Here is a 14854-nt window from a genome sequence, read left to right on the forward strand (position 1 = left end):
AATACCGGACTATTGAGGGCGCACTTTCAAAATTAAGCATCTCGGATTGTGATGCCGCGCATTTTCTAACTTCCTACAGAGAGTGTACACCGGATTACAGTACAATTTGGTTGGACCATGGTTGGACAAATCATGGAGGTAGAATTAGAATAATTTCCATTTATTTATTTGATAAATGGACTATTGACTGGGCTTAATTTGAAAATGCAAGGTATCATGGATTCTGGTATCATTGCCCACTCCAGATCAAAGGAAGGTCTGCCAAGGTCTGTATGAAGGATGAGTAATGTGTAGTTGCGACTAAGATAAGAAATGTGTTGTCTATACTCTATTCCTTAAATTTACCGGCTTTTTTAGGCCTTCGTATGATGTATCCTGGTGTCATGTGTTTTCAGTAGGATAACAGAAAAATTGTTCACAATCAAAAACTGAAAGGTTTTTTTTCAAATCATCTATCCAATTTTTTAACAATAACACTTACACTTCATGGTGTAATAAAATTTTTAAATTTTTGGTTTTACGTTGCGAGAGACAGTCCGCCATTAACAGCGCTTATGCATGCACGACATTGGAGCAACGTCATATGTTTTCACACCTTTCATTTGTTGGTATTTTATTGAATATGGCGTGCAAAATAAATCAAAAATATTATTCATTTACTACTTGACAAATTTAATGACATTTTTGTCCTAAGGCATTATGGCTACGTACTAGGCCTAGGCTATAATTAGAATCCAGAGATATCATTCATAAGGCATGAAAGTAAAACACCCCACTCCCCTTGAAGCACACACACTTCATAAAAATCAGTTTTCCCCCCATTGCAGACCAGTAATGTTTGGTTTCAGGAGATAAGAAACCAATCTATGATATTTTATCTTTAGTAGACTTAATATTTATTTCGCTTAGGCCTATCAGAATTTATTACAGTAAGTAAGCAGTTAATAAAAAAAATTGTTGTCATTTTCACTTAAAGCCATTGGACCCTTTCGGTACAGGAAAAAAAAAAATTCACAGATTTACAAATAACAGGGTTTACAGAAGGTAGTGGTGAAATACTTCTCTTGAAATATTATTCCATGAAATGCTTTACTTTTTGAGAAAACAGTAAAACAATATCAATTCTCGTTAACGAGAATTACGGATTTATTTTAAACACATGTCATGACACGGCGAAACGCGCGGATACAAGGGTTAGTTTTCCCGTTATTTTCTCCCGACTCCGATGACCAATTAAGCCCAAATTTTCACAGGTTTGTTATTTTATATATAAGTTGTGATACACGAAGTGTGGGCCTTGGACAATACTGTTTACCGAAAGGGTCCAATGGCTTAAATTTTTTTAAATTTTTTCCCCATATTGGCACACCATAGAATCCCAAATACGTAGTAACTACCTCGAGTGATCCATCTAGTGACTAAAGCAGAATGAAACTCAATCTAGCAGATAGTAATTTTGTTTTGAACTTTCGAGGTTGGATGATGTTTCTTTAACTCATTTGAATGTTGGCATAATAATGCACTAGTGATTTGTACCAAAAATCAATCATTTTATAAATGTTTGAGCCCAACAAACGACAAATGTGTTGAAATTTTTAAAGTTTTGGTTTTACATTGCGAGAGACAGTCCGACATTAACAGTGCTTTTAAATGCATGCACGACATTGGAGCAACGTCCTATGTTTTCACACCTTTCATTGGTTGGTATTTTATTGAATATTCAGAAGCTAGTATGATGGCATGCAAAATAAATCAAAAAAATTATACAATTACTACTTAACAAATTTAATTACATTTTTGTCCTAAGGCATTATGGCTACTATATTAGAATCCAGAGATATCATAAGGCATGAAAGTAAAACACCCACCCCCTTGAAGCACACACACTTCATAACAATCCGTTTTCCCCCATTTCAGACCAGTAATGTTTGGTTTCAGGAGATAAGAAACTAATCTATGATTTTTTCTTCTTAATGTAGACTTAATATTTATTACGCTTATCGGAATTTATTACAGTATGCAGTTAATAAAAAAATGGTTTTTTTTGGTCATTTTCACTTAAAATATTTTAATCTTTCCCCATATTGGCACACCATAAAATCAATAGTAACCACCTCAAGTGATCCATCTAGTGACTATAGCAGAATGAAACTCCATCTAGCAGATAGTAATTTTGTTTTAACTTTCAAAGTTGGATGATGTTTCTTTAACTCATTTGAATGTTGGCATAATAATGCACTAGTGATTTGTACCAAAAATCAATCATTTTATAAATGTTTGAGCCCAACAAACGACAGGAAACTTTATTCTCAGCACGATTAAGCCTGATGAAAATACAGACCGTGAGTAAACTGCATAGCTTCTGTCACCGGTGCAGCTTGCACAATCTCGCGGTAAACAGTAATCAAAGTTGGGGTTCGAAAACATACACGTATGAGGATCGATAACGTATGACGCTACGATATATTATTAATTAAGTATGCAAACATAAATTAAAACTTGATGGACATTGAAATTTTCACACCACACACTGATCTTCAATGACTTCAACTGGTCCCATTTGTTTTGAGTTTTTCCTGTTTTCAAGGCAAACGAGAAAGAATGGTTTCCCGGTGAAGCCATACGTAGAAGAAATATCTGCAGTGACTGCAAGTGATCTGTGAGACTCTGTGTATGACTCTATAGCCAGCAGCTACACAATGCAGAAGCATAGGGCCAGAATCATACTCAATGCTGAAGCATAGGGCCAGAATCCTACTCAATGCTGAAGCAATAGGGCCAGAATCCTACTCAATGCTGAAGCATAGGGCCAGAATCCTACTCAATGCTGAAGCATAGAATCCTACGTAATGCTTTGTACAGAAGTAATGGAGTAGAGCAGAAAGCACACAGTTCAATGAGTAGAGTAGAATCCTACGCTGCCTGTGTGGTAAAAACAAATTCCGCATATCTTGCAGGGTATACAATTCAATTGACTGAGGCGTATTCAAGATGAGGTCGGACAAGGCTAGAGTAGGCAGTCTTTTTTGGGCAAGCACAGAGGTTGCGTCGCACCACTCCGAGCAAACGACTGGCTTTGGAGGTAGCATGACCTACATGGGTTAGGTAGCAAGCATAGAGGTTGCGTCGCACGACTCCGAGCAAATGACTGGCTTTGGAGGTAGCATGACCTACATGGGTTAGGTAGCATGGCCTACATGGGTACTCCACCCAAGATCGTCTTGAAGGTAGACTCCCAGGTACAATGTACAAATCTCGTTGTTGACGGTTGCATGCGAGGGACATGCATTACGTAGCATTTGGTGGGATTGAACTGCATTTGCCATTCATTCTGCCATTCTGTCAACTTGTCCAGGTCGTCTTGAAGGGCTCTGGAATCTGATGGTGACGAAATACTTCTGGATAGCACGCAGTTGTCGGCAAAAAGTCTTGATGTTGATGACAGTTTCTCCGATAGATCGTTGATATACAAAAGGGACAACAGGGAACGCAGATTTGACAGCAGCTGTTGGTGATATCTGCCCTTCAAACACCATCCTCTGTGATCGGCCCATCAGAAAGAAAGAGATCCATAGGATTAGCTGATCACTGATGACGTAATATTTCAGTTTGTTGATGAGAAGGTGGTGGGGAACGGAGTCAAACGCTTTTGTATAGTCGAGGAAGATGACATCCACATTCTCTTCTTTATCAACTGCTTTGGTTAGATCATGAAGTTTAATGACAAGTTGGGTGTCACAAGACTGGTTCTTTCATATGGAATGAAAAAGTGGTGGTGCCATGCTGAAACTTTTACCGGAAATTTAAGTACAATTTGGTTGCTTCTTCTTTTTTTGGGAGTGGGTAAAAAACAATAGCTGCTTTTAAAGCCTTTGAAAGTTATATTCACATGTCAGTTGTGCTCTATCATATTTGAAAAAGTTTTTATCCCAACATAAAGACGTTGCCATGGTAGCAAACAAGTATAAAAAAGTGGCAGGACGGAATGAAGAAATTTTGCAACCTTTGTACTCTGTGTACAATAGTAATACTAATTTTCATCAAAAATTACTGAGAGGTATAGACCATGGGATGATCGCTAAAATTGTTCAAAACCGTAGCCCCATTTTTGGACCACGCAATTTTTGTATGAAATAAAATACAGAAAACATGTTTTTCTTCTCAAATGGTGTTTACGTAGAGATGTACAAAACTGTAGGAACTTTTTGTTTTGCTATTGACTATGAGTCGGAAAAATGATTATGGATGGGGGTAAACACAGTTAAAACTGCTTCAAGGACCCATTACAGCAATGCCAGTTCACTTCATGTTATGACATTCTGCAATTGTTAGTGATTATACATTTGTTTTGTACCTGACCTGTTGGCAGTATTAAAAGCCATGTAGTTTCTCATGAAAACAAGTTCTATTTTGATCATGTATGTTGGGACACTCAACTATACTCCCATAGTGGCAGGGTGGCAGCGATGGGATATGAACCCACGCCATCAGAATGACTGGTGTCTAAAACCAGATCCGCACTGACCCAGCCCCAGGCTTTTACTCTGGTCCATGACAAGCTCCTCCAACAACATCGCATTTGTATCGAAATTGGCCGCATCAAGAACCCTAACAAAAACCCAATAGCTGAGAAGGCAGTTCGCGAATTAGAAGCTACTATGCCAAGACCCAACTGGTAGTCCAGCAACACCACTCACACTTTCGCTCGCCACCACAGTCTTGAACTCTCGTATCCGTAACCGCAGTATGTTAGCACGCGAAATGTTGTTCCAACAAGATCAGTTCACCAACCAGCAGATTCCGTTTGCTGACCTCAACATGATCCAGACTTGCATGTAACACCAACATCGCTCTCGCAACCACCCACACAGCGAAAAAAGCAAAGTCCCTCTGAAGTCTCTTCCACCCGATACACCAGTTGAAAATGGCGACTTGGTATGCCTTTACAGTGACCGCAACAAGTCTTGTGCACGAAATCACTATCTCGGCTCATCTGTCGACGGTCTGTGGTATAACATCCGCAAATTTGTTGGCTTCCAACTCAGGAGCACCTCGTACTGTGTCAAGAACTCGGAGTGCTACAAAGTTCCCTCCAATTTAGATTGTACCCTCCCACCCATACGCTCGCGATAACGCCCACAATGGTGATGCTGCCTACAAACCCATGCCTCAGCCCCCAGAACCACCGGACATTCCCCGTAAACTATCCACGCCAGCGGCATCCAACACTGTTTCCGACAGTGCCCACTGCCCATCCAGCTCCAGATTCCAGTCCCGACTTACCCATGGCTTATGACTCTGAGGCAGACCAGCCGGACACCACCACGAGTCACCGGTCACTTGAAATACTTTATTGTTGACCTGAGTGTAAGTTTCCAGTTGGCTTTTTTTACTTTGTTAGTCACTTCGTTAGTCCACCCCCATGACAGCCTTTCTCATCATGTTTATCCAGTTGTTAGTTTATTGCATTTCATGTTTTTCTCTGTTCGCCTTTTGCCATTGTGTGTTTGCTCTCTAATGAGATCTCCCGATTTGACTGTTTTATTATTACTTGGACATTCCACAATCGAACATTTGGTTTGTTAGATGAGTCTCCTTTCTCCTCTTTAGAACTATGGACAAGTGGTAATAGAAGGAGTCACACCAGTTCAGTCCATTGCCTCTTGAGGTTCGCTCTTAGTTCACTTCTGATTATGTCATCTCTGTAATTGTTAGTGATTATACCTGACCTGTTGGCAGTATTAAAAGCCGTAGTTTCTCATAAAAACAAGTTCTATTTTGATCGTGTTTGTTTGGACATCCAACTACTACTCCCATAGTGCCGCAATAGTTTCATGTTAGAGTCAGCATAAAACCCCCAACTTTGATTCCCATTTACCGCTAGACTGTGCGAGATCCACCGGTGACAGAAGCTCTACTGTTTACTCACGGTCCATGCTTTCATTAGTGCTGAGGATAAAGTTTCCTGTCGTACATGTAGGTTATGCTCAAAGAATTATAAAATGATGCATTTTTGGTATAGATCACTAGTACATTATTATACCAACAATCTATTGATGAGTCAAAGAAACAACATCCAACCTCGAATGTTCCGAACAAAATTATCGTCTGATAGATAAGTTTCATTCCCCTCCAGTCACTAGATAGATTGGCTGGATGTGGTTGCTACTTGGGGTTCTATGGCGTGCCAATATGGGACAAAATTAAAAAATATTTTAAGTCTACACTAAAAAAGCGATAATGGGTTTCTTTTCTCCTGAAACCAAACATGGCGGAAACCAGAATATTATGAAGTGTTTGTGCTGGGGAGTACTGTTGTGATATCTCAGGATTCTAATGAAGTAGCCAAATGTCTTATACAATTTATTAAACATGTTAAATGAGATTTTAGATTTATTTTGCTCGCCGTACTAGCTTCTGAATATTCAATGCTAACCAATGAAAGGACTGGAAACATTTATGACGTTGCTCCTACATGTCCTATGGGGTGCACGCAGTACCACTCTTCTGATGCTTCTGTATGAAAATTAATGGTGTAACAATGCAAATCAGCGGTGAATGCGCAAGATGGCTAAAGCAAATTTTGTCTGCTAGTCTTGAGGGACATTTGTATTTGTCTCATCATTTTTTTTTTTTTAATCATAAGTTGCTGGCCTTCCCTATAAAATAAATTTCAATCTGCAGAAAAACAAATATTGGTTTTGACATTAAAAAAATACTTGCATTTTTGTACTACATGTACATGTATATTTGATAGTTTTGGCGCATATGTTTTCACAGCATGGAATTCAGAATTGTTGACATTAAGAAGACACTGAAGAAATGGGAGAAAGCTTTTGAGACTACCCATGAGAGGAAAGCAAGTAGTCAGGATATCAGAAATGCACCTCAAAGGATACAAGGTATGAACAAAGTGTTTCCAGTCAAGGCTCCTGTGTCCAAAACCTAACTTGTCTTCAGAAGGGACTTTAAAACCCTAGCACCTGTGTGTTTTGTATTGCACTGAAATAACCCAGTATTGACACATGCTTGATGTGTAGAGAAAGTGGCTCGCCTAAATCTTTTTTGCATGGTCTGGCAGCAATATCCCTTTCAAGGTGTTGATCAAATGTTTGCATGTGTTTCATAAAATCATTTTCAACAATTTCCACTATAATAACTCCTGAACAAGATACAAATAGCAAACATTTTGCAAACAAATTACCAGTTGGCCTAGGCAAAACAAAAACATGCTGAGATACACTAAGTGAGAATACTGGTCTTTGACAATTAGGCTACCAAAAGAGTACAGTGCCTTTAAAGGCAGTGGACACTAATGGTAATTATTAAAAATAATTATTAGCATAAAACCTTACAAGTACTGGGGAGAGACATTGTGAGCAACGGCTCCCTATGAAGTGACGCAGTTTTCGAGAAAGAAGTAATTTTCCACGAATTTGATTTTGAGACCTCAAAATTAGATTTTGAGGTCTCGATATCAAGCATCTGAAAGCACACAACTTCGTGTGACAAGGGTGTTTTTTTCCTTCATTGTTATCTCGCAACTCCGACGACCAATTGAGCTCAAATTTTTACAGGTTTGTTATTTTATGCAGATACATGTACACCAAGTGAGAAGACTAGTCTTTGACAATTATCAGTTGTCCAGTGTCTTTAAGTGAGGAGGTTCATTTTAAGAGCCGGTGGAGATTGTGCAAATTAAGCGTTGAGACGTATAAACTATTATTAGGGGTCTCTGCCCTACAAACGAAATACCTTTTGTTTTTCGTCAAGTTTTTTTTCATTTTTTCTTAATGAGATTTACTCATAGATTCATGAACCTTTTCAACACTTGAAACTTTATTCATAAAATAAAAATTTGTGGAAAGGATGACTGGTCATGTTTGGGGGACGACTTGGTCACATGTTTTATTCTATAATAAGGTTCCAAGATCCTAAAATTTATGTCACCTGATAGAATGTTTGCTTGATTAAGAGTGCTGTGAAAACTATGTTGAAAATAATGATGATGATTATGAAATCTTTCTTGTTTTTCTGGAATATTCCTCTTTGAAACTGAACAGATGCTTACAAGGAGTATAATAGCATTAAAAAAGGACTCCAACATGGTGACTCTACAACAGCGTGTTCTACAAACAGTGTTAGTGAAGGCCCAGAGATCTCAGGAGGGACATGGGGAACTCACTTGAACAGAAGTAGCTGTAACATCCCTAAGAAAGGCCAGACTGGAAGTGATACAACTGGAACAATGTTACATCAGTACAGTAACAAACTCAAAATGAGTGCTTCTTCATTGAAGGTTTGTACAATCTTCATTGTTGTGGTTGCCATGTACATGTATCATGTCTCCTTGTAAAGCCTAGCAACATGAACCGTTTCTGTACACCCCCCCCCCCGCCCCCCTCTAACATGTCTAAAATAGTAATAATAATAATAACAAATTCTTATATACATGTAGCGCATTTCACAATAAACTGTATCAATGCGTTTTACATTAAGTCCCCTGGTCATTGGGCCAATAACATCCCTTTAATCTTTCTCAGCTCCCCGGGGAGTATACAGCTCTGAGCTGCCATGACGCTCTGAAGGTTTTTCATTCACAACTAGCGGGATGCCGCACTTCGCGGGGCACCCCGCTAGATGATGAAAATCCTTTACACAAATATTTCGAAATGTAATGTGGGTGAGGATGTTATACGCCTCTCTTAATATTTATGCATGGCGTCATCATTCTAACCCAAAATGGAGCTATTGCACACGTCCACCACTACTTGCAGTGGCTGCGCCCACCTCATGGGGTTAGACGACGACCTTATGCATCTATCTATCTGTATTATAAAAGCGCTTAAATCGCATGGGCGCCGCCATGTTGTTTTCACGTTAAGTGGTGCCCGGATCCTGCTAAAATGATGCGTCCTTGTGTCAATTTCGGGGTACCCGTGGGTTGGGGATATGTGTTGTTTGTGACGTCACAGTCAAAGCGCGAGCGTTTATAACTTTGTGATTGAGTCATAGATATAGATATGGGAATGAGTGCAGGCGTCCTCTGTGATGTCACAGTCACAGCGCGACCGTCCAGTAACTGCGCGCGTACATACAGTAAAGAACAATGCATGGGATCGAGCTAGGCATGACGACAGGACGAAGGCTGGTGGGGGTTATTAGAGCACGTTGTGGGGACAGGGAGAAGAAAGGGGCACTCAGTGTGGTACGTCTGTTGGAAGGGGGCGGGGGAACGGCAAAAAATGAAGGGGACATAGTAAAAGGGCTGGGAAAAAAATTAAGGAAAGGGAGAAAAGAAAAAGGGACAAATGATGACATTGTTGGACAGGGAAAAAACTGGACAGAGAAAAATCAACTGACTGGCGGGACCCGCGCGGAACGGGGAAAGTTATGGGCCGGAAAAAAAGAAAATGACGGGGAAAATGAACAGGGCTGGGTTAGGGATTGAAAAAATTAAAAGGGACTATCATGATATGGGACATGGAACAGGAAAATATTAAACTGAAACGGAAAAGAACCACAAACGGGACACGCGCGAAACTGGAAAATAATTATGAGTTATGGGCAAACAGTGGAAAGCATGCAAAGAACAATGCCAATGCACGGAATCGCGGGGACGGGAGGCGCGGAGGCGTGGGTGGGAAGGGATAGGGAAGGGGCACACGATGGGACAGGGAAGGGGGAAAAAGAAAGGGCACTTGAAAACGATACAGGACAGGAATATAATAAATTGAACGGGAACAAAATAAACGAAACAGGATTTAAACCGGACTGGGAAAGAACCACTATCGGGACCCGCTAGAAACTGGAAAACACTGGATGGGATTGACAAATAATGCCGAAACGGACTCGACGGACAAGGGTTAGTGTACGATTTCACAAAGCACTAAGATTTGTCTTAACTTTGGATGGGTGGTTTGCAACAGTGATTTGTATTGTGACCCTGCCCAGCTACTTGAAACCTCCCATGTACACAACGCTACACTTGCAGCATTTTATACGTAGAGCTTTCTAGCGGAATTGCCGCACACCCTGCTAAAATGATGCGTCTTGGGGTAAATTTCTGGGTACCCGTGGGTTGGGGCATGTGTTGTTTGTGACGTCACAGTCAAAGGCGCGAGCGTGTAGTAACTTTGGGGTTGAGGGCAGACGTCCTTTGTGATGTCACAGTCACAGCGCGAGCGTCCAGCCAGTACTTCGCGCGTACATACAGTAAAGAAAAATGCATGGGGGGGGGGGCACGACGACAGGACGAAGACTGGTAGGGGTTATTAGAGCACGTTGTGGGGACAGGGAGATGGAAGAGGCATGTAGTGTGGTACGTCTGTTGGAAGAGGGCATGGAAACGGCAAAAAATGTAGGGAACATTAGTAAAAGGGCTGGACAAATAATACGGAAAGGGGAAAAAAAAAAGGGACTAATGATGACATTGGACAGGGAAAAAATAAACTGGACAGAGAAAAATACACGAAACGGAGAACCACCTGACTGGCGGGACCCGTGGGGAACAGAGAAAGTTATGGGACGGCAAAAAGTGCAAAAGAACAATTCACGGGCGGGATGACGGGGAGGAGGCACTGGTTAGATTTTGGACGGGGATAGGAGGTAGGGGCACAAAGTGGTACGTCTGTAGAACGGGGGACGGGGGAACGGCAAAAATACAAAAATGAACGAGGCTGGTGAGGGGGGGGGGGAAGCAAAAGGGTTTGAAAACTATACAGGACAGAAAATAATCAACTGAACGGGAATAAAATCAAAGAAACGGGATATAAACGGGACTGGGAAAGAACCACTATCGGGATCCGCTGGAAACTGGAAAATATGGATGGGATCGACAATGCCGAAACGGAAAAAAGACGGACAAGTGTACGATTTAACAAAGCACTAAGATTCGTCTTAACTAACGATGGGTTGTTTGCCACAGTGATTTGTATTGTGACCCTGCCCAGCCACTTTAGGCCTCCCCTGTACACAACGCTACACTTGCATCATTTTTACGTAGAGCTTTCTAGCGGGGTTGCCGCGCGAAGTGCGGCATCCCGCTAGTAAACTATAAGGCTCCCCGTGAGCCTTATAGCATGTATAGGGGTCTAATATTTTGGGCCTCCTTAACGCTATACATTTTTCAAATCAGCGTTGATAGGTGAAAGTTTTACGACCGTTTGCCAGCAATAACTAAAGTTTCTTTTGTACTACACTACCAAAACTTTCCACACACACACTCCATATACATTCATAATGCTCCATTTCCTTTTTGTTGAGTGAAATTAAAAAACATCGTCAAAAAATGACATTTTCTGCTCGGTACTCACTGTTGTTTTTCTGCCGCATCGCACCTGCCTACTACATGTACATGTAGATCGATGAACTGCCGAGCTGCGGCCGAGTCGAACTGTGAAAGCGGTGTTTTTACAAGGCAGTGCAGCAGTGCGTGGGTGCTGTCCGTTTACAATACCCGCCGTTCACGCATAAAGCTTGCACGCACTGTGGCGGCCATATTGGATTTGGGATTTTCAGGCATTATGGGACATTTTTGAGCTTGGCATACAGCAAATTCGAGCTCAGCACCCCTCAATACCCCTAACAAACTTGTATTCCATAAATTAACACAATTTGCCTCCAGGGTTTTTTGTTGTTGAAAGTTTACCCAGTCTATCTTGGGCCCTTTACTTATTCATCGTGATTTATGGAGCGTCACGTCCCACGTCCCACGATACATATCGTTGTTACAGCACTAAATAAAGCGAGTTTTCGGAACATGCTGTGTGCCAAAAATCAAATTTATCTACTGTTTTTTGAACACCGCTGTTTTGGAGCTTTTTTTCGGGGGGGGGGGGGGGGCGGTAAGAGCGTAGGCCTCTTTTTAGTTTATTCTCATCTGAATTTGTTCTGTAAACTTTCTGGTCAATAGGCTGCACGTTATGGGAGCACTAAACGTGAACGTCAATAAGTGTATTGTTTATTGTCACTTTGGGCTTATTGCGTCTCGCGAAATTTTAACAACACAATTTCTGACCGTTCATGTTCACGCTGCTCTAGGAACATACCTCCATACATCCCATATCTCTGGAACCCTATATATCGTACAAACTAAATAAAAACGGTAAATTCATCCTCACTCCTTAATTTTCTCTTACTTATTTCACTTTCAGAAAGCATGTCAAGTTATTTTTAGGGTTTGTTACGTCCAGTTTGGGTCAATTTTGTAATAGACAAACTCCTAAAAATAAACCCCATTCAGCCGCATGAGGGCTCTTTTGTTAACATTATCTCCAGTAACCAACCCGACAGGCCGTTGCTAAAGTAGGCTACAAAATGGATTTGGCAAAATGTACATTCTAAGACCTGACCAACACACTGCTCTAACCAATTTTGTGATTGGACTTATTCAAAAGGAAACTTAATGTCGTTTTGCTCCACAACTTTGACCAAATGCAAAGTTCTTTTTTTACAGCTTCAAACCAGCCTTTGACGTGCGTGTATAAGTTTCACAAACTTCCGTGATGGGTAAACTCTGAAACTGCAACACTATACCTCCATGAACAAACCGTATTTTAAAACGGTATTCATGTACTCATTTGAGTTTACTGGCAAAAAGAATCAGAATGTATACACTCTCTTCTTGTAAATATTTGTTCTATAAAAATAGTGTCCATAGTTTAAAAACAGCAAGATAGATTGCATCAATAGTGCAATTTCTGTATGGAGATTTATTGTAAGTCCGAGGTCGCCACCCACTTTCAACCTACAGTGGTCCCACGGCGACCTCCTTCACCAAGCAACATGTGGCCTGTCTCAAAACCAGACAACACACCACTCACAATACACTGACCAGAATGTAAGGAGAGGTTGGGCTTGATTTCACATGCTTACTTTATTTGTGTAAGCCCCACCCCCCCAACCCCAAAATGTTATTAATAGACACCTTTCAGGCTCCTTCCAACCATAGCCCTACCCAATGTTTCCAAATTATAAAGCTTCCGTTTTATCCCATCCGCCTTGTCCATAATTCTCATGCCGTTTTGAAGTGACTGCTTTTTTTATATAAATATTCTCCATTTGAATTTAATCTTTTCAACAAATGAGTCACCTGTCAGAAGGATTTCTAGGAAGTCTGGTAACAACATCGACCAGTGGTTGACACATGGTCGCCTGCGAAACATCAATCTGTGAGTTACTTCATTCATTCAATGCAAATTCGTGAGATTTGTTTCGGTTTTGTCCTGGCACCCAGCCTCTTCGACCCTGCGCGGCAATGAATGAACCAATCCGGAGAACCATGCTTAGTACAACACGAAAGTAACCCGACCAAAAAGGGCGGATCGAATGGCAGGTGGGCGGGCAAGGGGCAATGAGTGAACCAATCCGGAGAACCATCTGCGAAACACTGTCCAATGAGTCGCCTGTCAGAAAGATTTCTAGGAAGTCTGGTAACAACATCGGCCAGTGGTTGACACACGGTCGCCGCCCAAACTTCCTCCAATCAGATGACTCGTAAGTGGGAGTGTGGGTCAGGGTTTTGTAGACTTGCAACCCGACGTCTGAAAAGACACAAATGTGTTGAATTCCACACACACAACCATGTTGATTTCCACAAGTATGCCATGCCACTGGACCTTCTAATTTCAATCCAAGATGGCGCGGGTTACGCTTTTAATAGTATAGATATCAACCTCTACAATCGCAGTACCAATTTATACCCCTGGGTGAGAAAGAAATTATAGGATTTTAAAAGCATCTTTCCCAAGGACACAAGTGTCAAAAGCAAGATTCAAACCCACCCTCCGGTGACTTAACAACCAAAACTTGAATTTGATGCTCTTAACCACTCAGCCATCACTCTAATAAAAATATACAAATTTAAAACATAATAATAAAATAACTGTGGGTAACCTGTAAAACCTATATTTAGTTTCCTGCAATATATTCAAAATCATCTCACATGAGTAGGCCTACTTACATACAGTAGATTACATACATGTACACGTAATGCAGGCATGCAACTCTTCCGCGTTTCCGCGGAATTCCGCGTTGTTGTTGTTTTTTACATTTTTTTTTTATATTTAGCCTAATATATGCCTGGCATTAACAGTGTACAACTACAATCATGCAGAATAAGGCTAGTACATGCTAAAAATGCACCTAAGAGCATAATAAACCTCAACATTTTCTAGGGTACCATTGTGGGTATCATGTCCCGTGGCGTTTCGGCTGCCTCGCTCCGCACTTGCGCTGTGCCTTTGAAAAAATTTTTCTTTTTTTTTCAACGGGCAGTTGCATGCCTGGTAATGGAACATGTAATGTGTGACTTGAAAACCCATCTAAATGTGTATATGCTGCAGGCTCTCTGGAACAGCACTCCATCATAAGCATAAAATAACAAGCCTGTGAAAATTTGAGCTCAATTGGTCATCGGAGTTGCGAGAAAATGATGGGAAAAAACACCCTTGTTGGACGTATTTTTGTGCTTTCAGATAAGAATAAAAGACTTCTACATGTAGCTAGTAGTCTTTTATTATTTGAGTGAGAAATTACCTCTTTCTCAAAAACTATGTTTCTTCAGAGGGAGTCGTTTCCCACAATGTTTGACACTATCAAAAGCTCTCCAATGCTCGTTACCGAGTCAGTTTTTAAGGTAATATTTATTTCGAGTAAGTACCAAACGTGTACTTTCCCCTTACTTGCTTAGGTATTGAGGAATTAGTAAAACAATATTTAAAAAGCGTAATGCCAGTAATATACCATAATTAGTTAATACGTTTTACATGGTAAAACTGAGACAAAAATTATTTTCATTACATTTTTTACTCATTTCTCAAAAACTTCAGCACCTCACCAAGTAATATTTTAC

At 40.7% G+C, this 14854-nt stretch overlaps 1 protein-coding gene across 2 annotated transcripts in view; it reads left to right on the plus strand.

Moving 5' to 3' along the window:
- The first annotated feature begins 31 nt into the window (after positions 1 to 31).
- The window catches only part of LOC117289605 (ATP-dependent DNA helicase Q4-like), a 52795-nt gene continuing 37972 nt past the window's right edge, over positions 32 to 14854 (plus strand). For both annotated transcript variants that reach the window (XM_033770805.1, XM_033770806.1), the window contains exons 1-3: positions 32 to 266; positions 6781 to 6902; positions 8064 to 8299. In XM_033770805.1, the coding sequence (XP_033626696.1) occupies positions 205 to 266; positions 6781 to 6902; positions 8064 to 8299 (420 nt within the window). In that variant the 5' untranslated portion in view covers positions 32 to 204. The remainder of the gene's footprint in view (positions 267 to 6780; positions 6903 to 8063; positions 8300 to 14854) is intronic.

The sequence above is a fragment of the Asterias rubens genome, chromosome 4 (assembly GCF_902459465.1).
Source record: "Asterias rubens chromosome 4, eAstRub1.3, whole genome shotgun sequence".
In the NCBI taxonomy this organism is placed as follows: Eukaryota; Metazoa; Echinodermata; class Asteroidea; order Forcipulatida; family Asteriidae; genus Asterias; species Asterias rubens.